Source organism: Berghia stephanieae, chromosome 3 (assembly GCF_034508935.2).
Source record: "Berghia stephanieae isolate SIO BIC M18660-M18661 chromosome 3, UCSD_Bste_1.3, whole genome shotgun sequence".
Taxonomy (NCBI): Eukaryota; Metazoa; Mollusca; class Gastropoda; order Nudibranchia; family Aeolidiidae; genus Berghia; species Berghia stephanieae.
Genome location: NC_088362.1, coordinates 102,555,867 through 102,583,763, shown reverse-complemented (window position 1 = coordinate 102,583,763; position 27,897 = coordinate 102,555,867). Strand labels below are relative to the sequence as shown.

General features: G+C 34.4%; 2 protein-coding genes across 2 annotated transcripts in view; one reads left to right on the top strand and one right to left on the bottom strand.

Moving 5' to 3' along the window:
- Positions 1 to 515, bottom strand: part of LOC144969406 (uncharacterized) — a 523-nt gene extending 8 nt beyond the window's left edge. Inside the window, exons 1-2 of the mRNA XM_078908517.1 lie at positions 322 to 515; positions 1 to 245 (exon numbers count right to left, since the gene is read on the bottom strand). The exon at positions 1 to 245 is cut by the window's left edge and continues 8 nt beyond it. Coding sequence (XP_078764643.1) covers positions 1 to 245; positions 322 to 515 — 439 coding nt within the window. The remainder of the gene's footprint in view (positions 246 to 321) is intronic.
- A 3,899-nt stretch (positions 516 to 4,414) lies between these two features.
- LOC144969019 (cullin-5-like) lies at positions 4,415 to 27,260 on the top strand. Its single transcript, XM_078907971.1, has 19 exons — positions 4,415 to 4,511; positions 8,192 to 8,301; positions 11,088 to 11,190; positions 11,317 to 11,502; positions 12,015 to 12,156; positions 13,392 to 13,618; positions 14,154 to 14,247; positions 15,012 to 15,148; positions 16,397 to 16,504; positions 17,027 to 17,091; positions 18,022 to 18,154; positions 18,433 to 18,564; positions 19,853 to 19,976; positions 20,406 to 20,506; positions 20,972 to 21,043; positions 21,613 to 21,774; positions 22,311 to 22,420; positions 24,720 to 24,843; positions 25,552 to 27,260. The coding sequence occupies exons 1-19, from the start codon at positions 4,497 to 4,499 to the stop codon at positions 25,744 to 25,746; spliced, it is 2,340 nt and encodes a 779-aa protein (XP_078764097.1). The 5' UTR covers positions 4,415 to 4,496; the 3' UTR covers positions 25,747 to 27,260.
- The last annotated feature ends 637 nt before the right edge of the window (positions 27,261 to 27,897 follow it).

The following is a 27,897-nucleotide window of genomic DNA, read 5'->3' as shown; positions in this document are numbered from 1 at the left end:
GACCGCAGCATGGTTCCTCTGTCGTTGCTATGAGGTCCCCTTTCTTTGGCAACTTGATGACCAGTCCCTCCTTCCACTGGGCTGGTACCTCTTCCTTCTCCCAGATCTTGCCAAAGAGGCTGTAAAGTATACCAACAGCTGTCTCAATGTCCGCTTTGGTGGCTTCTGCTGGTATATCATCTGATCCTGTGGCCGTCCTATTCTTTAGAACCTTGATAGCTTTCCTTATTTCTCCCTTTGATGACCTGTTGCAATTGATAGGCATGTCTGTTTCTACTGACGAAATGTCTGGTGGTGTCTCGGGCGTAGGGCGGTTTTAACAGTTCTTTGAAATGTTCTGCCCATCTTTTCAGCTGCTCTTTTGTTGTTGTCAGTGGATTGTCATTCTTATCTTCCACTGGCTTGTCGGTCTGGTGGAACTTGTCTATGAGCTTTTTGGTCGTGAGGTAGAGGCCTTTAAGGTTTCCTTTTCTTGCTGCTTGTTCAGTTTCAGCCTGACTGGCAAGCTCTTCCATTGTTCTTTTTTTTTTTTTTTTTTTTGTTTTGTTTTCGTTCTCTTTATGCTTTGCTTCACTATCTTATCCGCTGTTGTGTAATCTTATTGTGCTTTTGCTTTGGTTGCTCTTGTCTAGCTCATATTCATCAATGCACTTTACTTCTATTTTCTCTGTTCTAATTTCTTGATAGCATCCGAGGAGATCCCCTCCTTGTGTTGAGCTCGGTCCTGCAGCTACCTTTAGGCTTTCCCTACATGGCGTCATATATTAGATAGAGACCCTTCCTTTCCCAGGCGAATGTTTTGGTTTGGTGTCATTGTAACCTTTGTAACGGTATACTTTATAACATGTAGGAGTGTTAACCCTGCCCAAGCCCCTAAGCCTAGGGGGAAAGTGATATTTTAATTTTGGAGTCTTCCATCTCCTAGAGGATTGCAAGCCAAGGATAATGAGTTTCGTATACCCTGGTCCGAAATCAGAGTTTTCCTTCCCCTAGGTGCAGTGGCGTGGGGCCATTGGATCGAATGGTGCCAGGCACCGTACCAATCTTTTAAAAATCATTAACAGCAAAATTTAATTAAAAATAAAACTGAGAAATTTTAACTCCACTGTTTTTCGCCAACTCGCCAACAACATACTGCCTTTTTAGTCTCCACTCTATTCAAGATTCCGAATCACGCACTGCGCCGACTCGTGTGTTGGTGACATCACTGCGCGAAGTAGTGACTAAATCAAACACCGTGTGGTGCAAAGCAATCCAAGCTCCAGTCAATGCTCTATCCATTAGTATAGCTACAGCTGATTGAGCGAGAAACTGGGTCGAATTATACTATCTTCAAATAGCGGAAAACCCCTCGACTTGTGCCAGGATCTGAGAGCTCCACCGTTGGACGGGGGGATGCGCCAAATTAGGGTAACTTCGGCCATCCAAAATATTACATTAACTGTCAAAAACACCGATCATTGTCAAGTTTATTTGTAAGCAGCAAAGAAAGACAACATAAAACTTAAAAATATGACATATCACCCCCCCCCCCCCAACTCTTTTTCACGATTATTGAATAAAGTAATTCTTTGCAACGAAGCATTGTGGACGAATTTACCAACATTTTTCTTGCTTGTAGTGCCGAGTTGATGGTTACGTGTGTATGAGTGTTTATTTGTGTGTGGTGTGTGTGTGTGTGTGTTTGTTATGTGCGTGTGTATTTGTGTGAGTCAGAGAAAGAAAGCGAAGATTGTCAACAGTTATACTTTGGTGTGTTTTTAGATTTTTTAAGTACTTAAGTGGAGTGATTTTTTCTTTGTGTTGCTTTAAGATCTGAATCTACCTTTTATTTGTGCAATCATTAATCGTAGTCCACTGATTTCCATTATTTGAGATATACTTTGAAGTTTTGTTTTGTTAAACAATGAATTCAATGAATCACGTTGACTCTTTACTTCACCGACCGTTTGGGAGATTGACACTAGATGACAAATTAGAAATAAAAAGACTAGTTCCTCACCAACCAACTGATTTTGAATTAACACAGGTGTGGAAATCTCGAAAACGCTCTTTTTCAGTGACATGGTATGACAGGCACGAATGGCTCACAGTTAGTTTAGAAAAAAAACAAAACGTTTCTTTTGTTTTTATTGTCTACTTTTTACAGATACAACAAACACTGACAAATCATGGACATTTATAGGCTATAGTGACCTTAACCACTTCCATCGTAATTCTTAACCTCCTGAACGTTGTTTTAGCACCCTTAAAAGAGTGAAAAATTTCTTGCGAAATTCAATGAAACACAGAGCGGTTAAATTCGTTAATGATTCTGTCAATTCACAAAGCTGAAATAGATGCCATTCCAAATTTCAATAAACACATTATAAAAAGATTTGCAGAGATGAAACATCGCCGTGCAGATTTTCTTTACAAGTACTAAAAGTAAGTAATTTCTGTCATAGGTTTTTTTTTTCTCTTTTGATTTACATTTATCACATATGGATTGCATTATCTACCAAATCCAATCCTTTAAACAAAGAATAATTACAAAGATCTTTTCATACGGGACTTGTATCTCAGTGTTGTGGCTTGATGTTTTCAAGAATTATTTGTTTTTGTGAGTTTTGTCCACGCGCAGAAACCATCGACCCTTCCCCCCCCCCCCCCACCCTTCCAAAAAAGAGAGTTTTTAACATGTGCTCTCTCCTCTTAACCGTGTTCACTGTTTTAGAATTTTTTTTCTTCTTCTAATCATGGCACCACCATACGCCGTCAATACGCCACGCCGCTGCCTAGGTGAGCTGCCTGCCAAGGCTAAGCGAGTCCCACCTACCCCGGTTTTAAATCAGAGTTTTCCTTCTCCGAGGTGAGCTGCCTGCGAAGACTAAGCGAGTCCCACCTACCCCGGTTTTAAATCAGAGTTTTCCTTCCCATAATCTTTTTTGGTTCACGGCATTTTCTTCCGTATTATCCGATGCAACCCCTATCAACATGCGGCTATGTGGTCTAGTTGTATGACACTCACTTTTGGATCGGAAGGTCCTGGGTTCGAGCCTCGCTCGGCGCATAGTTGAGTCCTTGGAAAAGACACTTTACTCACATTCTCTCGCCATACTCAGGTGTGAAATGAGTACCTGATCGTTTACAGTGTTGTCTCTGTCCGAAAAAAAAATTGTAACATCGCCTAACAGGCGCCATGTCCCGTCCTAAATGTTAAATGTTGCTGTTGGCCAGGGACCCCTTGTAAAGAGCTTAGAGCACATTTAGCGGATATTGTGCTATATAAAAGCTCAATTTTAATTAAAAAAAACAAAACAAGGATTCACTCATCCACCTCTCAACGTCATTAGTCATAGCGCGAGGGGAAACATGAGCAGACATTTTAATTTTGCGAAAAATGCTAAACCAGCCAAAAACTAAATGCAGGCTGATATGAAGGTGGTCGGGGTGTCCAATTTGTGTTAAGCTGTTTTATTGATGATCATAATGAACATCCATACTATATTATTATACCCTATTCTATTTATTATTCATCCCCAGTTTCGTGACAAGTTCTATAGATAGTATGCGCTTGGCCAAGAAGCTCACAACATTGCCATCCGGAAGTATAACGGACCAACACGCAAACTCTGTGTAACCATGAACTTTTATAGTCTGGTTAATACAGTTTAGTGAGAACAACTCACAACGCGGATGGCAAAAACAATAACAAAGGCCTGAGTGACGTCATCTGCATACTATCTATACGACACCAAAAAGTAATAAACAAAAATGAATATAATTCTTCAACATAGAACAAAATATCAAACACGGAGCTTTTCGGGCCCACAATCCTTCTTTATTAAAAAAAAAAAAAAAAAAAAAAAAGAAAAAAAACGAAAAAAAACAAAAACAAAAAACAAAACAAACAAACAAACAAAAGACAATGAAATTAAAAAACCAGATTGACTGCAGATCAAGGAATTTACCCAACTATGCTGCAGATAAATCTTTGGCACATCCTTTCTATAATAAAGATTCCGAGATCTTATTACAGACAGGACGTGTCAAATCTTTCTCTATCGTCGATATCGTTTTTAAGTAACGTATTTATATTTTCAATTTTTGTTGCTGTTGTTGGCTGAAGAAGGGTTTTGAACCTTAAACGTTCCGTATTTGGTATTCTATTCTTTTTTGAAGCTTTTATATTCATTTTTGTTCATTACTTCTTACAGTTCACAGCTTTTTGCAGCTTATTAATACAATATACGGCGCCTTGTTTTTTCATCCCTAAAATTTAGTTCTCAAATATGGCTTTCATAATGTTATCAAGATAACCAGAAGAATGCCAAAATGTTAGAATATTGATAGGATATTTTTATTTTATTTCATTCGGTTTAAATAGGCAATTTAAGCTATTCCTACGTCCATAAATTTTTATCACGTTTTTCACTTCCGTAAATCAGTTTTCGTCGTGGAAATATACAATCGAGCGAAAAAAGTGTAAACTGAGTCTCCTCAAACAAATAACAATGACTATGCTTGGGGTAAATAATTAGGAATAAGTCACAATACTTTAGAGTGTCACAACAACATTTTAAGTCCACACTCTTTCTCTTTGTTCTATTCAGATTCTTTATCTCTTGATAGATTGAAAGAATATTTCGGAATTTTTAAATAAAAATAAATGTATGGTTGGGTAGTGATGAGTCGAATATGAGTAACGATGTCAACACAAAATTACGACAATCAGTTCCTCTATACTCTCACTTACTACTCTTTTACTTTGAGTTAGATCGGTTTTATGGTCTACAATCACTTCAAAAAAACTTATTTGAAGTGCTAATGAACTCTTTGATTTTTATGTAAGAGTTCAAGTTCAAAGACAACATTCAACATTACAAATACGACTAAAGTCAGTAAAGTACCGACAGTCTGACTAAGGACGACTAAAGACTAAAGCTAAGATTTAATTTAAAAATTTCTAAAAAAACAAAGAAAGAAGTTAGATTAATATACAGTCCAGTGATCGCTCATCGTGTGGTTGGAAAGAGGAGGATCGATTGGTGATAGTGATTAGAGCGATTTAATGATTGACATATGAAATGGAACTGGAACAAAAATGGTTAAGTTTGTAACTGAAGTAACTGACTGTAACTATAATTATTAATTATAACTATAGTTAAAGTTAAATTGTTATAGTTATAGTTTAACTTAAAGTATATACTCTATGTAGACGAAATCAAAAGAACTTTATGAGGAGATGTATTTTATAAGTAATGTTACAATTTTTCAATTGATTTTAATTTTATTTGATTTGATAAAACAGTTTATCTTTTCAACTATAAACCTCTTTACCTTTCACTGCTTTGTTTTTTGTTGTTAATTTTTATCATTGTTCTGTCCATCATTCATTTACAGTAGTAGTAGTAGTAATGGACTTATTAATTACATTACCATTGATATTCATTCATTTTGTGTACTGTGCCCCTATCTAAGATATATTTCAAGGACGTCCAACTCTAATCGTGCATGTATCAGTATCATGTGGGGTAAAGTTATTTTATTTATTTGGCTTGTTATATGAAAGTGAAAGCCCCCCAACTGAAACACATCTAAACATGCATTAACTATGACCTATATGACAAGTGTTATTGCGGAAACTGCACTGTTTTAAAAAATATTTTCCTAAAAATCACCTCTCTCGCATTCACATGGTTAGATTATTGGCTTGGGGACACACTTGATAGCTTTATGGCTGTCATTATTCCCAGACGCCTGTCTGGGGATAATAAAAATTCGTTATCCCCAGACAGGTGTCTGGGGATAACCAATTTTTGTTATCCCCAGACACCTGTCTGGGGATACTATCCCCAGACGCATGTAGCAAGTGGGCAGAAAGATTTTATGCAAAATGCCAAACTAGGCGTGAAAAATACCAAATATTCTGGAAAAAATACTAGTGGTTGTGTCCCAAAACAGTTAATATATCAAGTGATATTTAACACAAGATGAAAGTAAATAGTGATCAAATGTCAAATCCAGCTCTTTTTAAAAAAATATTTTAAAGCAAATGGATCAATGAAATGTCTTTTGTTACTTTGATCTGAAAACGTCAAACTGGCAATTCGACTTTTTATTTTCAACCAGGAAGAAAGTTGTTAATCATCAAATCTGTTCATAGTCCACCAACCATTTAAATTTTCATTACCTCCTACCTGTTAACTTTATTGATCATCTCTTGTTTCTATAATTTGCTCATTCTGGCCACAATTTTGGGGACGACCGGGAATAAATTTTATGTCGCGGACGAATTCCTAGGCCATGGTGTTGTTCGCCCCAAAGCCCAAAACCCACACCTGTTATTTTCCTGTCTGCTTCGCACAAGACAATACAATTTAGTATCACACGTCCACAAAACTAGATCCAACAACATATTTTTATTCGAATCAGAGATGAAAATAACTACCAAAACAAGGAAGCAAAAATGGTGGAAATATGTTTAGCTCATATATGAATTTAAAATATTCCGATAGCGGTGTGGATAGGCAGCTCAGTGGGTTAGGCCACCTTTCATTTTACTCCTTTTAGCTGCACAGATTTGACCCAGTCGCGACCTCCCCTCCCCCCCCCCCCCACCCACACACACACACATTTTTTTTTTTTTTACTTTTTCTTTCTTTCTTCTTGATTTTCATTGTTTTCACTTTTGTTCCGAGTTCCGAGCAAGAGTTTTTTTTTAATCAGTTGAATTTTTTATTTCTCCGATAATATTATTTCATTATTTAATTTGCTCTAGATCTATTATTGTTTTTTTTTTGTTTTGGTCAAATGATAATAATAATAATAATAATAATAATAATAATAATAATAATAATAATAATAATAATAATAATAATAATAATAATTTGTTATTATTATTACTATTACCATCATAATCATTATTATATTATTATCAATAATAATATTATTTTATTATTAATACTCTTATATCATACTATTACTATTATATTATTATTATATTATTATTATTATTATTTTATTTTATTATTATTGTATTGTTATTATTATTATTATTATTATTATTATTATTATTATTATTATTATTATTGTTAACACTATTCCCTGCTCCGAGGGAAATCTCTCTTTTTCTTTTTTTAAAAATATTTTAACCTAAACCTTAGAGTTTTTTGTTTGCTAAACCTTTATGTAAATGTTCCGTTTCTGAGCATGAATTTCTTAAATTGTTTTTATTTTTAAAACAATTATTGTTTTTATTTTTAAAACAATTATTGTTTTTTTTTCTCCTCTATCTGACCATTTGGTCGCTCTCTGCATATTTCTGTTTGTTTGCTTTTTAATTATTTATTCTTTTTAGACACTATTTGAGATCGGAGTGGGGACGAATATATTTGCTAGAAAAACTAGAAAAAAAAACAAGAGAGAGAGAGAGAGAGAGAGAGAGAGATTTTAATAATAAAAAAAAGAGGTGGGGGGGGGGGGAGGATGGATGGGACATTTATCCCTTTCAACGTTCTGTAAAAAGAAGACGGAATTAAAAAAAAAAAAAAAATTAAAAAAAAGTGACGTTACCAGGATTCGAACCCACAACGTCGATTAGGGTCAAACTTCCAGGGCAGACGACTAAACCATTCGGCCATGACACCCACTTCGAAGTCGACGCATATTGTGTATATGTAGTAACAACTGGTTTTAATGTTGGTTAATTTTATGTTTTTATAGATATTTTATTAACTTTCCTTATTTCTATGTGCATCTGGAAACATTCCATTTTTCTGGAATGTGGATAATTGTTTAAAAGAGCGGAGTTTCAAATATGCGTCTGGGGATAATGAAAATTCGTTATCCCCAGACAGGTGTCTGGGGATAACAAATTTTTATTATCCCCAGACACCTGTCTGGGGATAATCACAGCGCAGCTTTATTTACCATCTGTCAAACTGTTTTGGTCTTGTTTTGATTTTCATTCCAGTAATAATCTGCTGGAAATATAATTTTTTTCCCTTTGTTTTCTTATTTTGACAGGAGACAGACTTGCATTCATAAACTTAAAAACTTGAGCATTTATTTATTGCAATATCCATTTAACTTTAACATGGTCAAAGCATTTTACAAAGTCCATAGCGATGGCCATCTGAAATAGGTAATTTAATTTAATTATTTTAATGATCACAATACATCACCACAATTTTTTATCTCTTCATAGCAACAAGGGCAGTGCAAGTTTGAAGACAAATGGCCCTTGATAAGACCAACAGTTTTGAAACTTCTGCGTCAAGAATCTGTTCTACGAGAAGAATGGACTGACTTATTTTGGTAAATAAAAATTATAACAAATTTACTACTGTAAATTGATAATTGAAACTGCCATTGGCATATCGTTTTTATAACTTTTAAAGGGAACTATTACATGTAGAATGCATTAAACAACTGTCTTGAGTTGACTGTTTGTAAAAAATAATATATCATATTATATGCCAACAATAAAGCCCAAATGTTTTTTTAAATTGAATTTTGTAAGCATAACAGCAGTCGTAGCAAGTTGTGAGTGGAATTCCCCACAGGGCTGGGGAATGTTAGTCTCCCTGGTTCTGCATTGGTCGACAGCTCGGCTATCTCTTATTTATATCCTCCTATATATCCTGTCCATTTGGCTCTGCTTTTTTATTCTAGAATAATGAGACCATTTGGTTTTACCTGTTACTGTCTGGATTAAAAAAAATTTTTTTTGCATGGAGTAGAGGGAGACAGTAAGATATATGTGTGGCTGGCTGAGAAAACCCGGGAGGCCTATCTCTTAGATCTATGGTCTTTTGACTGTCCCATTATCTAACTTTTTAACTGAAATGATCTGATAGCAAAGGTTTTGCAAGTGCTGTAAAACCCCTTAGACAGAACAGACAACTGTCTCATCTCATGTAGTTCCATATCTGAAGCAGACGTCGGAGGTCATCTTCCGCCAAGCTGATCTATCTCTTGCCAATTCTATTAAAGCAGCGCCACCTTTCTCAGCTTCATCTGTCCAAGTTCTTATCCCTTTCAAATACGTTATTCTTTGTCTTCCTCTTATTCTTTTTCCATTCATCTTTCCAGTCAAGGCGAGTATTTCCAAACCAGGGTGGCGGATAATGTGTCCTAAAAATTCCATTTGGCGTTTGATGATTTTTGTTATCAGTGATCTTTTTCTGTTTGCCATTTCTAAAATTTCTTCATTTCTTTTCCTTTCCATCCATGACACCCTCATTATTCTTCTGTAAAACCACATTTCCACTGCCTCCAGTCTTTTAACCATGGTCTTGTTTATGGTCCAGCTCTCACAACCATATAGCAGCACAGACAGTACATAGCAATCCAGGACTTTGATTTTTGTTTTCATGCTAATATTCCTGTTTTTCATAATTGTATGCAGCTGGTTGAATGCATTCTTCGCCATACCTATTCTTTTCTTTATTTCACAATCTGATTTTCCATTGGATGTTACATTGAAGCCTAAATATTTGAAACATTCAACTTGTTGTATTGTTTGTCCTCTGCTTGTTATTACACAGGCTGGTGGGTTATTATTTTTAGATACCGTCATACATTCTGTTTTAGATATATTCAGTTCCAGTCCCATATTTTCACTACTCCTGACTACAACATCCAGTAATTCTTGTAGTTCATGTTCAGATTCTGCCAGTAGAACCGTATCATCTGCATACCTCAGATTTGTTACATTCTTTCCTCCAATACACACCCCCTTCTTATGTTCGATATCTCTTAATATCATTTCACTATAGAGGTTGAATAAATCTGGAGACAAAACACACCCCTGCCTAACTCCTCTTCTAATAGGTGTAAAACTGCTTAGTTCGTTGTCAACACGCATTGCTGCTTCTTGTTCCCAGTACAAATTCCGTAATATTCTTAAATCTTTACCATCAATGTCCAAGGATGATAGAATTTTGAATAGTTTTTCGTGTTGTACTTTATCAAAGGCTTTTGAATAGTCGATGAAACACATATACAGATCTTTATTTACTTCAATACATCTTTCCATCAGCATTGATAATGTGAATATTCCATTTCTGGTACCCTTGTCCTCAACAAAACCAAATTGCATCTCCCCAATTTCAGGTCGTATTTTATTTCTTATTCTTAGTAAAATTATCTTCAAAAGAATTTTTGTGAGGTGGCTCATTAGGCTAATAGTTCTGTGTTGTTCACAATCAACTGCCCCTGGCTTTTTTGGTAGTGCTATAAAAATGGATCGTTTCATATCAGTTGGCATTTTTCCTGTGTCATACACTTGATTTAGAAGGTTTGTGATGAATTCAATCCCCCATTCACCCAGGCCAGTCAAGGCTTCAATTGTTATGGCATCAGGTCCTGCAGCTTTTCCATTTTTCATGCTTTTCATGACGTTCCTAACTTCATCTTTCATTATAGAAGGCCCTTCCAGTTCTTTTATCATAGGCATTTCTCCTCGATTATCAAAAAAAAGTTCTTCAATATATTCTGACCATCTGTTTAGAATGCAGTCTTTGTCCATGATGGTGTTTCCACGCTTGTCTTTGATGCATCCACTTTTAGCACCTGATTTAGTTTTGTTTGTCACTTCTTTGATTTTCTGATGGAAGAATTTGCCATTTTTTTCTTTGCAGGACATTATATAGTGACATTGTTCATTTATCCAGTCTTCTTTAGCTTCGTTGCATTTTCTTTTTATCTGCCTGTTCAGAGTCTTGTATTTTTCTTCCTGATTTTTGGCCTTTCTTCTCTCATTCATTAATTCTAATATCTCTGGAGTAATCCATTTCTTCTTCTGCAACTTAAGTGTGGTTGGAACATTTTCTTCTAATGATGCAGCAACACTGTCTTTAAACTGCTCATATTTCTCTTCTATATCTGTTAGTTCTCCAAGCACTTCAAACTTGTTTCTTACTGATAGTTCAAATTTTTCTTGTATCTTCTGTTCCTCCCGGAGAATGTCTAGTTGGTATTTAGGTTTAGCCTTTGCTCTTTTGCAGATTTTCAATTTAACTCGAACAGACAACTGTAGCAGTGGTAATAGTGGTAGCAAACCAGCCAATAACGAAAATGACCGACCTTGTTTTCCCCAGGAATGTCCATTCAGTGTGTATGTGGGATGAGAAAGAAGGACCTACACACATCTACAACAGCTTAGAAAGAGACATCCTCGATTTCATCAAACAAGCTCAATCAGTAAGTTTCAAAGATATTCTCTTGAATGGGATTGTTATACCGTAGGTTTGATGAATATAATTTTAATAAAATGAAAGTAGGTGTGAAAAATTTGTGATAATGTATTTATTCATTTTCATCAAACAGAGAGTGTTACAACATAGGGAGGAATCAGCGTTGTTGCGAGCGTACATTGCAGAATGGGGCAAGTTTTTCACCCAGTGCAACTACTTACCAGAACCTTTCACTCAGTTAGAAGCAAATCTACAAGGCAAACTCCACAGTTCTATGCCCAAGAAAACTCATCAGGCAGAAGACTGCCTTGTAAGAAAGGTAAATAATGAATCACTACTCTCTCTCTGTCTGTCTCTCTCTCTCTCTCTCTCTCTCTCTCTCTCTCTCTCTCTCTCTTTCTCTCTCTCTCTCCTTCTCTCCCTCCCTCTCTCTATCTCTCTCTCCCTCTCTCTCTCTTTCTCTCTCTCTCTCTCTCTCTCTCTCTCTCTCTCTCTCTCTCTCTCTCTCTTTCTTTCCCTCTCTTACTCACAGACGCGCCCACACATAAACACTTGGATGTCGTAACATTTTGTTAACTGAATAGTAAAAAAAATTGTGATTTTAAAAATAAATTGAAATAATACATTTTGATGAAATTGATGATACATGTTGTTACAAATGTTTCCATTTATCTCTTAATATTTTTGAGTTTCACATCATCATATTCTTAAAAGGGTTTCAAACGTTACTTTGCCCTATCCAAATGGCAGAATCCATTCACATCATGAGATGAAACTGAGTCAGTTTTTAGCTTGTAGATTAATTTCATGCTATCTCACTTTCCTCTTCAGTTGATGTTAGACAGCTGGAATGTGAGCATTTTCTCTGATATCAAAGACAAGTTACAATACAGTGCCATGAAACTAGTCCATGCAGAGAGGCATGGGGAGGCCTTTGATACCCAGTTAGTCATCGGTGTCAGGGAATCTTATGGTGAGTCTGTGGAGAATATGTTCTCCGGGTTGGATATATTATCGATAATTAATACCTTGTGTTATCATTCTAAAATCATTAATCTTATAGACAGAGCGGACTTTAATAAAGAAACATTCTGGTTATGAGGCTGTGACAAGTTGTTCTTTCACACATAAAACAACATCAATATTTAGTTATTCTAAAAATTATAGTAGCAGTTAAGTTTCCATCAATTTTTCAGAGTTGAATAATTTAGAATAATTTAAAAACTGAGAGTGCAGCGCTGAAAGAATATTTGGAATAGCTGCTAAAAGTAAAAGTGTCTGAAAAGTATTGATTGGGAAAGGATCAGCTTCATCCATTGTATTTTGTCACTTCCAGATGGTATACCTGCCATTCTTTGGGGACATTGTCTCAGTCTTTTTGGTTATTTTTCCATTATTTAAACCAAAGAAATTGTTAAAAGCTTGATGATTCTCATATAATTCTTTGAAACTGATGTTTATCAGTAGTAGTAATAAATAGTATGGAAATGGCCCTCCTTTAAAAACATGATTCTTTGATTATTATTATTATTATTATTATTATTATTATTATTATTATTATTATTATTATTATTATTATTATTATTATTATTTATTTATTTTGAATAGCCCTGTCAGCTTCTAGTTTTTAAAAATCATATATTTATTTATTTTGGAAAAGAGATGATAGAGTTTATGTGTGGAGTCTGACAGGTTTGGATAGAGTGCTTCATTCTTACTTATGGTTGAGGCATAATATATTCTATGGTTTACTGGAAAACGATTTTCCTTTGTCAATGGAATAATGATGTTTATGGATGTTTTAAAAATAAAAAATCTTGCAGTGTGTATGGTATGGCTCAGTGGTACAGTGTCTCATCGTACAACAAATCAAGCTATGTTGTGCATGATCAGTGACTTGATGGGTGACAATGGTCTGAAAACTCTGGTTCAAGGGTAGTGTCTGGATATAGCTTTTCAAACGTATTACCCTTCTCTACTCAGATGTGAATAAGTACTTGGTCTTAGCAGTGACCGATATTAAAGGATGCCTAACAGGCACTTTGTACTGGATGAAATATAAATTTGGTTTCATTGTCTGATGGGAGAGTAAATGAAGCATGATGAAGAACATAGTGGATGATCTATGCTTGAAACTGAGCCATGATAATATTCATATTTATTTATTTCATCTTTATTTGTTTTCCCCCCTTCTCAATTTTTCCTCAGTAAATCTTTGTTCTGACACGGGTGACAAACTCCAGATATACTGCGACTATTTTGAAAAAGCCTACATGGAGGCAGCTGAAAACTTTTACAAACAGAATGCCCCAACCTACCTAGAACAAAATGGTGTTCAAAATTACATGCGATATGGAGAGAACAAATTGAAAGAGGAGGAGGCTAGAGCAAAACGATACTTAGAAACGGGCTATGGATGCAAATCAGTGGATCATGTGAGTGATTATTGAAAATATTTAGTATTGCTATGTACTCTCCGATTCAGCACTTTATTTGTCAAGATAAACACATTTTTACAAACTCTAAAATTAATCTTAAACATTATTAATTGTGATAATGTTTCTCCCTAATAGGACCATCTGCACAGAGTTTTCTTCAGTTTTGATTACTCTCCAAGAAGTTCCCTGATTGCAATTTTGAATAAAGTGAAGACTAGTATGACTACAGTGATGAATTTTCATGATTAGATGTCAAAATTTGATTAGGGTTTGTCATTGCAATTGTCTAGGTGGATTTAATCATGAAAATAATAACAATCTTAAGACCCACCTTTTTACTTACTTACTTATCCGAAACAGCGACCACCTGAGCTCTAGCCCTTCGGCCGACCCACCTTTTTAAAATAAACTTATAAACTTCATAGATTCTTTGACATGTTGAAAATGATTTGATGACTTGAATTTGTGCTCATAATGCAATTAAAATTTTATTTTGGTATTCATCTCAAATGTATCTTTTTTCTTTTTTCAGTTGATAGACACGTGTGTACGAGTTTTAGTCACAAACTTCAAGGAGACAATTTTAGCAGAATGTGCGACGATGATAAAAAACAATGAAACAGAAAGTGAGTCAAATGATGGCAATCCACTAATCCTATGGTTTTGATATTCATTTCCTCATTTTTGTTTTGGCACGGTACAACCTGTAACAAAATCAAGTAACATTGAGTATGGTGGTTACTGGATAGATGACAACGATGGATAAACTCTTGTTCTGGTTTTATGTCCTCTAGCAAGGTGCTTTGCACGTATTGCCCCACTTGACTCGGGTGTGAATGAGACCCTGGATGTAAGATTACTAATACAATAAAAATATCAAACAGATGATGTATGCTGTATGAATGGAAATGTAGTTCCATATGATGACTTAATGGGATAATAAATGAAGCACTGTTAAGCACATTGAGCATGGTGAAACTGAGAAAAATGGACTATATATAAATGTTCAAATTCATGTTCATTATTTCATTTTGAACCTGCTTTTCACCACCATTGATATTCTACTGTATTGTTTATCCAATATTGATTTTATGTTGGATAAGAGTGTAAAAAAATGTTATAGAATGCAGTGAATAAAATAAGTCGGCCCATTGCAAAATTCTTTATCCTATAAAGTGACACTTACATCGCTATACATCTACAACAAGCAGTCAACTCAAGGTTTAGCTGTTTTTCACTCTCACAAATAAAATTTCTGATCTTGTTTTAAATAAAAGGCCAAAACCAACGAATTCAGTAAACAACTTATTGAAACAAACATTATTGATTCATTCATTGTAAAATTTGTTAACATCTGTATCTCTTCTTCAACTATTTTTCCTCTCCTTAGAATTACGTCTGATGTTCAACCTCATGAACAGGGTACCGGATGGCCAGGGTATAAAACCGATGTTACAGGATCTTGAGAATCACATAGTCCATCAAGGCTTGGCTGACATGATGGCTGCTGCTGGAACGATAACCTCCGTCAGTTGGTTTTTATTCTTGTGTAAAATGAACAAAGCTTCAATAAAAAGAATAAGACAAAGGAAATCAGGTTTACCCTTTATCAAAACAAATGCTTTTATGTATTAAAAAAATCGAAAGTAATTGACTATGTTAAGAGCAAAAAAAAAAAATCTCAAAAAAGCAAGGACACAAATTGTAATAGTTATGTTATCAACAAAACCCTGTAACTTTGAAAACAAATGTTTTCTCCGATACATAATCCATTTCTCATATTTATAAAAGTGTTTATTCATTTTTATGGATCATTCATCTTATGTTATGTGTTGAAGATTCATATCTTCTCCTTTAGAGTTAAAGCTTCAGATAACTTATCTGACTGGGTGGGGATCCTGACCTCCCATAGTGGGCAGGGAGGTACATGCTGTTTCTTCTATCCCCCCATACCCGTTTTCCAATTGTTTCCTGTCATTGTCTTGAAATGAGATTACTTAGTTTTGTCCTGATCCTTACCGGAGTTCCTTGGCTGGGAGGGAAACAGTCGAATGTATAGTTATAGTTTTGGGTTGTAAATCATCTCTCTGTTATGCATTGTATTATGTATTTACATATTATATTATATGATTTGTAAACATTTGAGTGTATTCCTCTTAGTTGGGACCTGTGCTTGCGTCTGGATGAGACTTTTAGGTGATCTCAAACTAAGTACTTTGATAGTGTGCTCTTGGAATCTACATCTGTTTCCTATTTGAACCAATTCCCCTTTGTCTTACCTTTTCTTTTGTGCTTTAATTGTAATTCTAGAACTTTTTACTATCCCATTTTATTCCTTTTTACTGGCGCTGAAATGACCTTAATGTGTTGCAAGCGCCGTAAAACCCTTAAAAACAAAAACAAAACAAAAACTTATCTGAAACATACTGTGAACAGAATGAGATACTCTTTTATTTATTTATTTATTTATTTTTGTGTGTGTGTGTTTAGTTTTGTAAAGCTTTTTGTTGGTTTACTTTTATGTCATTGTATTTCCTTTTTATTATTTATTTGCTTAAGTATTTTCAGAAATTCATTAGTCTATGGCAAAACCCGATGTAAAATTCTAGAAGTGGATAAATTTTAAAAAATTGTATTTTCTCTTTCAAGAAATTGCGAGATCAAAATTCAAAACCACAGATCTTTATTGAGTTGAAGGTCTTTGTCAATGCTACAAAATTATATTACCAGATGAATTAATTAAACTATTTACTTTCTATATTTTTTTTGCTTCAGGATTCTGAGAAATATGTAGAACAGCTATTAGACCTTTTTACCAGTTTTAGTCGCCTTGTCACAGATGCTTTCAACGATGATCACCGTTTTCTCACTGCTAGAGATAAGGTAAAAGTACTTTCAGTTAAACTTTATTTGTATGTTTCCTTTATTTTTTTTTTTTTTAAATATTTAATTTTGGTCTTGCTACTAATAATTTTGGCAAAATCACAGTATTGCTTAAAATGAGGCCTCCCATTCATATGGAGAATCATGGGGCACCATAGACTGTACTTTTAAACACGTGACACTAGTCCTGACAGACTGTCAAAATTTGGCTGCCTCATGAAAAAGTCCAACAGTTAGGGGCATGAGACCCAACAATATTCCTTTTACTTGGCTGACGAGTAAGATTTTGGTACTGAGCACATTTACATTTGAGCTCACTTGTAATATACACATAGAAAAAATGTGTATGGGAGAGGTTGACAGAAGTAAACAACTACTTTTGTAAACAACTTTTTAAATGTCTTGAATCCTAGTTTAAATCATTGCTCTATTATATATCTTGTCGATTTATGCAAGTTATCTACCGAACAGAGTTCAATGAATTTCTCTCGTAATTCAGGATTTTATTCCTCTTTTTTTCAGGCATACAAAACGGTGGTAAACGACATCTCAGTATTCAAATTAGAAATGCCCATCAAGAGCAAAGGGTAAGTGATAGGTGGTTGTTTCTAATCATTGGGCCTTTGAGCTTGTGCTTTTCAATCCAATACCATGTAGAACTATACAGCAGGGAAGGGGTTGGGGAGGGAGGGGGGTAAGGATTGGAAATAAAATGATTTCCAACCTTTCTGTATTTATTAATGGCCTCAGAGTGAGGACAAGTAACAGTTGTAAAATCAGTTCTATTTTTAGCACAAGCACAAATGCAGCATGGTTTATGGCACTTGCATGGTTAGAATTGAATGAAGATGATTGAATATTCCAAGCCGTTCTCGTGTTTTGTGTTTAATCATATAATAAATTTAAAAGAGGAATTACTCAAATTAGAATATGTCACTTCTAAAAGTAATTTTTCTTCCATGTCTTAAAGATATGAAGATTTGCTTTTAAAAACACTTTTGAATAATAGCTGATGTGCACCCATGTAATAAACAAACAAATTGTTTTTTAAGGTTTGCAAGACTTTGTAAATCATATTCATAATGCTTGTTTTTTTAAAACACCATCAGCATTTTGATGAATAATTTTGGTTGAGGCCATAAGAATATTTGGTCCATTGTATCTGTAAAAACTTGGTTGCTTCTACTTCCTCAATTGTTTCATTGTGACAAAACGAACAATGACAATCAAATGTGTTTTGCTCTCTTCCTCCCCTTATCCTTAACCAAAACAAATAGATGATATTAAAATAATTAGTAAGCATTAAGGAGCACCACGATTATAAAGTAAAAATGCTTTCATCTGTTTTGAATTATAGATATGAAGTGAACAATCTTTAGTCTAAGACCCCCCCAAAAAAAAAAAAAAAAAAAAAGAAATGGAATTCATGTTCATGCCGTGCATTATCAGCTTTGCATCAATATATCATTATTTTCCTTGTCATTTATAGTGTATTATTAATTCTAAAAAATCTCCAGGGTTGGTGCTAAATATCAGCCAGAGTCCAAATGTCCTGAGCTGTTGGCAAATTTCTGTGATATGATGCTCCGAAAGACGCAAATCAGCAAGAGGTTGACACCAGAGGAGGTGGACAAAAAATTAAAGAATGTTGTGAGTTATAAACGCCCTTTTAGTAAAATTTCACTTAAAAAATATATATATATATATATTATCTAAGCAAACATGCTTTGACAAACCTTCTCTTTACACAAATTTACTCAATATATATAAATATACTGATATTTTATAGGCTAGCATTAGTCAAATTCAGATTTAATCGTCCTGATTCAGATTTTTTATTCAAAACCTTAGGGGAAAAGTTATAAAAATATTATATTACTCAGAATTGAATATAATTTATTATTTTGTTCTTATTTTATTTTTCTCAGCTTCTTGTTCTGAAGTATGTACAAAACAAAGACGTTTTCATGAGATATCATAAAGCACATTTAACTCGGAGACTCATATTGGATTCCTCTGCTGATAATGAGAAAGAGGAAAACATGGTTGAATGGCTCAGAGTAAGTTTTTGGTTTCTATTGATATTCAGTCAATCATTCAAGTACCAGGTTTGTTGCAAACATTGTCAATCATGTCTCTCCAATCCCCTCTTTCCTCAGCCCTCATTCAAAACTCCATATTTCATGTTTACTCACTTCTTATCCATTTATTGAGGCTTGATCATCATCATCATTGCCTTTTTCACCCTGGGTCAGGGTATAGGCACAGGCAAACAGTTTCCATCCTTCTCTATCCTGAGTTAACTTTTTTTATCTCGTTCCATGTCTTATCACTTCTCTGTATATCAGCTTCTTTAATTCTTTTCCATGTTCTTCGTGGCCTTCCCCTTGATCTTCTGCCCTGAGGGTTCCAGTCCAATACTTTCTTTGTTATAGTGGAGTCATTCTTTCTAAGGGTGTATCCAATCCACCTCCATCATCTTATTCCTTTTTCCTCTCCCACTGGTTTCTGCTGTGTCTTTTCCATACTTCTTCATTTATTTTTTTTCGCTTCATACATATGTCATTAATTATCTTCTTATACCTCTTTGTCCATTCTAATTTTCATGTCAGCAATATTTTTTCTATATCATTTTTTTCCCCTGCAATTATCATAATATATCTCATCTATATTATTCTCTAATCATCTTGCTTGATGAGGGGTGGTTTTGAAGCAATCTTCCAAAAAACCTCTTTCTTTCTTACTTCATGTTTCATTATTTATTCAGTAGTGTCATTTCCTTGAGAAAAAAAAACGTGTTTCAGCTGCCGCAATTCTCTTTCCACTCCATATTTATTTTCCAACAGTCATAGCCATACAAGAGAAAAAGATCACACGTTTGTAATGCTTTCTTCCACCTTTGACAGAGAATGACATGAACTTACTTTAAATAAAAAGACGAGAGATGAATTTGTTTATAAATTTATTTGTTTTGTTTCCTTTTCTTTTTTCTTTTTGTTCACAAATACGTTTTACTCTACTTAATTGCACACCTTCCTGAATTTGGGCAAGAATTTTGATTTAGCATATTGTGAAAAAGAAAAACGGTTTTGTTGGAGTTAATGTAGCATGTAAAAGCAGTCTGAGAATTGGATGTGCAATTAAGGGGAGTAAACTGTTTGTTGGTTTTATTGCCTAGCGAATTAAATTCATGTGACTTATTGATTATTATTTTAGTGTGTTTTTTTTTTAAAAAAAAAAGTCTGTTTTCAGTTGAAAAGAAGATACAGATTTTTATTTTTGTTATCAAGCTTTGGTCTGGAATATTTGTCTATCATTGTTGATTCGATGCATTTCCCTTTTTTGCAGGATGTGGGAGTTCCAGCCGACTTTGTCAACAAACTCCAAAGAATGTTTCAAGACATCAAAGTCAGTGAAGATTTGAACTACGAATTCAAGGAAACACATCGGAACAACAATGAAGGAATTGCAGGCAAGTTTTGATTTCCCTTTCTAATCAAATAGCGGTAGAGCTAGCATTATATTTTCAGGCATATAAATGTAATGAAGCAGCTGATGAGGTTATAGCTAAAGGTCAATTTCATAATGTTTGGACACAAAAGTCACCAATATTAAGATTACTTTGATAAACTATGTAAGGATTTAATGTTCATTGATTCAGCGGATTGATTATTGGAAAATAATCTCATAACTGAGGCCCTATGGACAAAACACTAACTTTGTCAGCACATTTTCATCACTTAGAAAAGTTATAATTTTTAATGCTTCATTCTCTAATCAAGTTTTTAAATGCTATGTTTTCCATTGATAAAATGATATCATCATTAAAGTTTTAAATGCTGTGTTTTTTTAAGATGTCATCGATATCAATATTTTAAATGCTGTATTTTCATTTTTCTAGATGCCATCAATATCAAGATTTTAAATGCCGGGGCTTGGTCTAGATCCAGTGAGAGGATGCCAGTCACCTTGCCAGTAGAACTAGAAGATTACATTCCTCAGGTGGGTGAAATGGTTTCAAGGTTTGTTAAATGCCCTGTTTTCAATTGCACCTGGTATATTATAAAATATTTTGATATTTTTCAATTAGACCTCTCTCTACCGATGGTATTATTATACATTAATCTACCATGTGTTTTGTTGGTCTGCCAAATCTCATCCGGTTTGGATTTTAAATACTTTGGTTCCAGTATATGATTTATTTTAACTCATTCTAGATCTATCTCAAGGTCAGCAATACTAAATCTGTTGTAGAGCATTTTTTTAATGATGATTTATGAGGGCTAGAAAATTTGCTTATTATGTTGATAAATATGTCGAAAATAATCATTTTAAAGAATAATTTTAAACACATATTTATCAACATAATAAGCACTTTTTTGGGTGGGGGGTGGGGTGGTGTTAGTGGACATTTATCTTTTTATAAGTGGTAGGTCTGTTCAATTCATATTTATTTATTTTTTGTAGGTTGAGGAGTTTTACAAACATAAACACAGCGGAAGGAAGCTGCAATGGCATCATGCCATGTCAAATGGAGTGGTAAGTAAACTTGATGTCGTCACCTTTCAGCATGCTGTTCCAAGCCCAAATATCCAATCTTACATTTCTCTTGATGGAAAATTTGGAAAATTGCTCATTGGCAATAAGTAAACAATGTTTCAAAACATCATTAGACACGTATATTAGGTGTCTGTATGACTGCTTTATCTTTCTCTTTGTCAGAGTATAGATAGTTTGAAGATGACGTCACTCCGGTCTTTGTTATTGTTTTTTGCCATCCGCGTTTATGAGTAATTCTCACTAAACTCTATAAACCAGACTATAAACGATCATGGCTACACACAATTTTGTGTGTTGGCCAGTTATACTTCCGGATGGCAATGTTGTGAACTTCTTAGCCAAGTGCATACTATCTATATCAATTGTAATTTGTGTGTTGGAAAATATGCATTTCTGATTGCACAGTTGTGATGTTTGACTTAACTCTTTTTGGTTACCATGAATGGGCACTTGAACAAATAAATTTGTTCGATTTTCATTCGTGTTGAACTCGAGGGTAAATATTAACCTCTTAGCAGTGCCTTATTTTCAATTTAATGTCTTTTCAGATTACATTTTCTAATGACATGGGCCGTTATGAGCTGGAAGTTACCACTTTTCAAATGGGTGTGCTCTTTGCATGGAATCAGCGGCCAAAAGAACGACTATCCTATGAAAGTCTTAAATTGGCAACGGAATTGCCAGATATGGAACTCAGGAAAACAGTTTTGGTATGCAAAGCCAGTATTTTCTTGCCCTATTCCTTTCCATCTTCATTAATTTAAAAGACATGCCAACTCCTACCATAATTTCACAGCATCATGATTTATATATTCCAACTGTTACCATTTTTGATGAAATGAAACACTTTGAGAAGGAAATTTGATGCTAGGGCACACATGTTCAGGACATTGGTGAAAAAATATAAAAAAGACACAAGCTTATTTATAAGGCAATATCTACTAATGCAGAGCTGTCTACCTGAAATTCCAAAAATTCGTAGTTTCCAAGTTATATTTGAAGACTCGGGTTTGAGACTTTTGATAAGTTAGGGGTCACCTTAAACATTTACATTTAACATCAACGAAAGCTTTCAGGCCAAAGTTTTAAAAAATATATGTGAAATGTCTGTAAATGACAGCATTTTTCGTTTTTCCTTTAATTCTTATACACATCTTTTTCTTTTATTGTTATCTTTAGTATAATTTTTATCATTACCATCATTATTATCATCATTGTTATGATTTTTTATTTATATATTCCATAGTCTTTGATGGGTACAAAGAACAAGATACTTTTGTGTTCCCCTGAAATCAAAACCTTGAGAGATTTTACAGATGCCTCTGAGTTTTGGATTAATCAACAATACGCCTGCAGGTAAGTAGCTCTACCCCAACCACTGGGCGAGGTTCTTGGCCTCCCATAACGGGCAGGGTGGCACTTACTGTGTCTTCTATCCCTGTATATCTGTTTTCCAATTTACTTTCTTGGAATGAGATTACTTGGTTTTGTCCTGGCCCTGGCTGGAGTCCTGACTGGGAGGAAAACAGTCAAATGCATAGTTATTGTTTTGGGAGATGATATTTTTTTCCTTGTAAATTATCTCTCTGTTATGTATTATTATATTGTTATTTTAAATTTATAATGTAAGCATTTGAGTGTATTCCTCTTAGTAGGGGCCTGCGTTCGTATCTGGATGAGACTTTTAGGTGATCTCAAACTAGGTACATTGATGGTATGCTCTTGGAATCTACACCAATTCCTTATTTGTACAATTCCCCTTCATCTTACCTTTTCTTGTGTGCTTTAATTGTAATTCTAGAACTTTTTACTATCCCATTTTCTTCCTTTTTACTGGCGCTGATATAACCTAAATGTGTTGGAAGCGCCGTAAAACCCTTAAAAACAAAAACAAAAACAAACTACCCCAACCATTTTGAAACCATTAACCAGTTGACTGTCATACTCTGGAAAGACACATATTTAAAACTTTTGGCCAGAAAACTCGTCCTTCAAATATCGATCGATTTAAATGACCCTCATCTTGGCATAAACTCTCAAACCTGAGACTCATTCTTCAAATCAGGGCTGGCGAGTCGGAGTCGGTTGTTTGAGGGTGGAGTCGGAGTCGGTTTTAGAAGTCCCGACTCCGACTCCTTACCACTTTCAGACATTGCATTATATCATTCAATGTGTAATATTTTAGATACTAGATATAGATAGTATCCAGGCCTATAGAATTTGAAAAAAATTACATTGGTATTAGCTAAAGGTGAACTATGCTTCCAAAACCCCCTTTCCTACCCAACCTTCATGCTCTCGTGCTGTACATTTAAGTTGGCATCAATGCCAATCACCCCGTATCTGACTAGAGGGAGGGGTGGGGATGATGACTCTTCAATGTTAAAGTTAGGTTATTAGAAAGTGGGATAACCATAAGACCATAAGAAGTGACTTTATTTTAGTATAAATGGTTTCAGTTTCAATATTGTCTTAATTTCACTAAAATTCACAAATACGTAGTAATAATCGTAGTAATCTTTTTTGTGTGTTTGTTTTCATGGGAAAAGGGGATGTGTTTTATCTTTTAAATTTGATGATCATTAATCAAAATTAATGTGTTTATTCGAAATGAGCTAATCAGTCTGTAGCCAAAAAATGATGAAGAGCTTGTACTTTTAATGATGCAATATCAAATATGAAGCGGCTTGTATTGTTATAATACATATACTGGGGAAAAGCTAAAAGTAGCTGCGAGTGTTGGTTGCATATTATTACCTATTAATACTATGCTTGAGGAGTCGGAGTCGGGAGTCGGAGTCGGAGTCGGAGTCGGGAGTCGGGAGTCGGAGTCGGAGTCGGTTTCAAGGCTGGAGTCGGAGTCGGTTTAAAAATAACCGACTCCGCCAGCCCTGCTTCAAATAATTTTTTTTTCTGGCTAAATTTCTAAATACGGCAGTTAACTGTTTGAAATGGGCCATTCGTGCAGACGGAACTTGGTTCTAATTTTGTTCAAATCATCCTGCATGATGAACACATGGACTCAGAATTTGCAGATTTTCTGGATAGTGACCGAAAAAAAATACTGGTCACGGTTTTGTGTCCTTAGTTAAGACACTGTACATACTTTTACCTCACTTGACTCGGGTGTGAATCAATACCTGGCTTTAAGTGGTGATGAATGTTGTCAAAAAGGACATCTAATATTGTACAAAAAGGATACATAACATGTGACATGTTCTGTTTGAAATATGGCTCTTTGTGCCTGCTGGATGAATAAATTTAAAAAATCAAAACTTGAACTTTGATATAGCGCTATATCCACTTAATGTACTCAAAGCACTTAACAAGGGGTCCCTGACCAACAGCAACATGTAACATGTAAAAGGAGACAGGACACCTGTCGGGCGATATTACAATTTTTTCAGACAGAGACAACACTGTTAACGGCCAGGTACTCATTTTACACCTGAATATGATGAGCAAGGATCGAACTCAGGACGTTCAGATCCAAAAGCGTGTGTCATACCACTAGATCACTTAGTTGCAAATAAAGCATTGAGCATGCTAGAATATTGCAAATGCGCTGTATGGATTGGTCATATTATTTTTATTTATGTGTACATCCTCCCCGCTCCCATTTTCTGTTACAATTTTATTTTTTTTATTTCTCCAGCAAATCTGGTAAAACACAAAAGAGAGGTAAGACAAATTTGATTGGTCGCCTCCAGGTAACAACAGAAAAGGGGAGAGAAGAAGAGAATGAAGGAATCATGCATCTTAGAATTCTGCGTGTACAGGTAAGAGTGTTAAAGGTACTAAGAATCCAACAGTATTGAAAAGATGTAGAAAGTATGGGCAGCTGCCAGCTCTCAGTATAGAACTGGTCTTATTTCAGTATACAATAATTCTTAAACTGTTTTAAGACGATGTTTTTGAAAGAGTGTTCCAATAAGACTAAAACTTTAGGCTTGGCTTAAATGATTGAGCAACGTAAATAGGTGGAATTTAATGAATGAACTTAAAACAAAAATTAAGGTCTAGGTTTAAATGATAAAGTTCAGTCAAGAAATGCAGATAATAGAAAGCTCATGTTAATTCCTAGAAACAGACAATGGTTGAACACAATCCTGAGTCATTACATCAGGCCAGTGTGTTTGTAAAATCTATGTGCTGGTTTGATAAAAGTACAGGATATTGCTGCAGTTGTCGATGAGAAATAAACAAGAAAAGATGATTTTCTTTCCTCCTCCCCCCCCCCCCAACTAAGAATGCCCGTATCTCTGTCCTTATCTTGATTGTTTGTTTGTATTTTCCTCCTAAAATTTAAATTGTATTTTATCTGAAATTTAGATACATCGACATCCAGGATTTATTTTGTCCTCTGAACTCGGGATTTGTTTTATCAGGCCATTACACATTTGTGGTCCACACTTCTTTTGCTTAATCACCCTTCAAATTTCATTTTATTGATCTATATATATATATTTTTTTTTTAACTCTTTCAGGAAGCAATAGTTAAAATCATGAAAATGAGGAAGAAGATGGCGAATGCTGCACTGCAGACAGAGCTGGTGGAAATCCTCAAGAACATGTTCCTGCCCTCCAAAAAGCTAATCAAGGAACAGATTGAATGGCTTATAGAACACAAATACATGAAACGAGATGAAGATGACATCAATACGTTTATTTATATGGCTTAGAAATAGAATATAGGAAATTTAGTATCAGTTTTTTTTTTTTTTTTTTTTTAAATTGTATAGAGTGTTTTCACATTAGGCCAATTTAATTCCAAGTTCAGTTCCCTTTAAAATTTCAATTTAGATAAAATTACAACTTGTCTTCAATTCTTAGTGGATTTGTTAATGAAAGTACACATCTTCTTCAAATATCGTAGTGTAAGTGACCTAATGCAGACGTGATTGAAGAAAATTAATTTTTCTCCCTTTTTTTTTCGAGGGTTGGGATCGTTGGTGATTTCTCTCTAGGAAATAAATCAAACCAGTCTGAACAGACATTTTCCTTGCCGTGTAAACATATATATGTGATTCAGTGATATTTAAAACTTACATGTAAACATATGTGATTCAGTGACCTTTGACATTTACATGTAAACATATCTGATTTAGTGACATTTGGCATTTGCATGTAAACATGAAAGTGCATCAACATCTCTATGTTGAACTTCTAGATTAGGATCTAAACAACTTACCTTGTGAAAAGAAAAAAAATCACACTACGGGTAATATATCCTTAGCACAATCCAATGATGGGTTCCTTCATAAAAGAGACAAGACTTGCAGACAACTTGACTTAATATTCATATTTTACCCATTCAAATATCTTCTTTTTTTTTTTTCAAATCTAATTTATGAATAAAACAGCTGTTTTCATACAGTTAGGCGTGTTCTTGGATGTTAATAACGACACCTTATTTCCTGTAAAGACTGGCAATAACAAAGCAAAACAAAATTGTTGCAAACTACTTCAATTAATTTATACCAGAATTGTTATTGATGGGACCGACCTAAGACCCACCTTAGTAAACGCAATGTAATGAATGTTGTATATCATCAAAGAGCTTGTGGATGTTGTATGACATCAAAGGATTTGTCGACCGAAGGCAGTGGACATTGTGTAATGTTAAAGAATTTGTTGACCTAAGGTGATGTTTGGTTATGTAATATCAAAACCCCTCTTGACTTAACTACATGGCCTTTTTTCATAGTAGGCTTTAGATCTACCCCATATATTAACAATTTACATATTAATATTTTACTTTTAAATAAGTTAATTGGACGTAAAAAAAAAAGATGAAAAGCATACTTTAATTCAGTTTTACGACTTTTATATAAAATAAGTAGGTTTATTTATGGCAGAGTAAAACTTGTGTTATCTCTCAGAAAGTTAAAATATTTCCTCCCTCTTTCAGTCTAGTGATCGATCAATAACATTTTTCATCTTTTAAACTTGTACATCTTAGAGTAAATCTCAAATACGTAGGTAATATTTTCAGGCTATTGTGTTACATTATGAGGTTCAGTTCTGACCTAAAATATTTATGATCATTTTGACAATCATAAAATCTGTTTTGTCATGCTCTCTTAACTACTGAATGTTCCCAGAATGGCTTATATAATAGTACTTACTAAAATTGAAGAAAAATAATAACCAAATTAAAAAAAAAACCCAACAAAACACAAAACGAAAAAAGAAATAGAACAATCAAATACTTTTTAAAATTTTATTTAGGCCATGAAAATTGTTTAGTGTTTCAATGGTGATTGATGCCTGCATCGCTTTCAATTAATGTTTGATAATCTGTTCTCAAATATTATATATATAAACCCAAAGCCATGCTGTGTTTTATTTACAGTTATAACCAATTTTTGTCAAATAAGACAGCATTTTGTTTTTAAGTTGCTGGTGAGAGGAGTTGAATGTAGTAATGATAGCATAGTTTCATATTCTTGGACATCAGTTTTGTTATTCTTGGACATTCTATTCTTATTGTTCTATTGTTATTCTTGTTGATAAAAATAAAAAGTTATAAAAGGAAAAACGAATGCAAATTTTCTTTCCACAGAGCTTGTTAAAATATTGCTCCTAATTTAGTTACTTTTTGTAGCACCGGGTATGATTTTCCTTCAGGTATTAAGAAGTTGCCCAATATGAGCTGAATTGTATTGATGTTGCTTTCTTCACTGTCCTAACTGACCTTTCTAAGAAAAATAAGAATTTAAATCCTAATTATGAGCTGGGATGGCCACGTTGTTGATGTATCCTTGTTTACTAGGGCTCGAATCCCCCTCAGGGCATTTCATTTTTCTCGTGCTTTGGGCATTAAACTAACC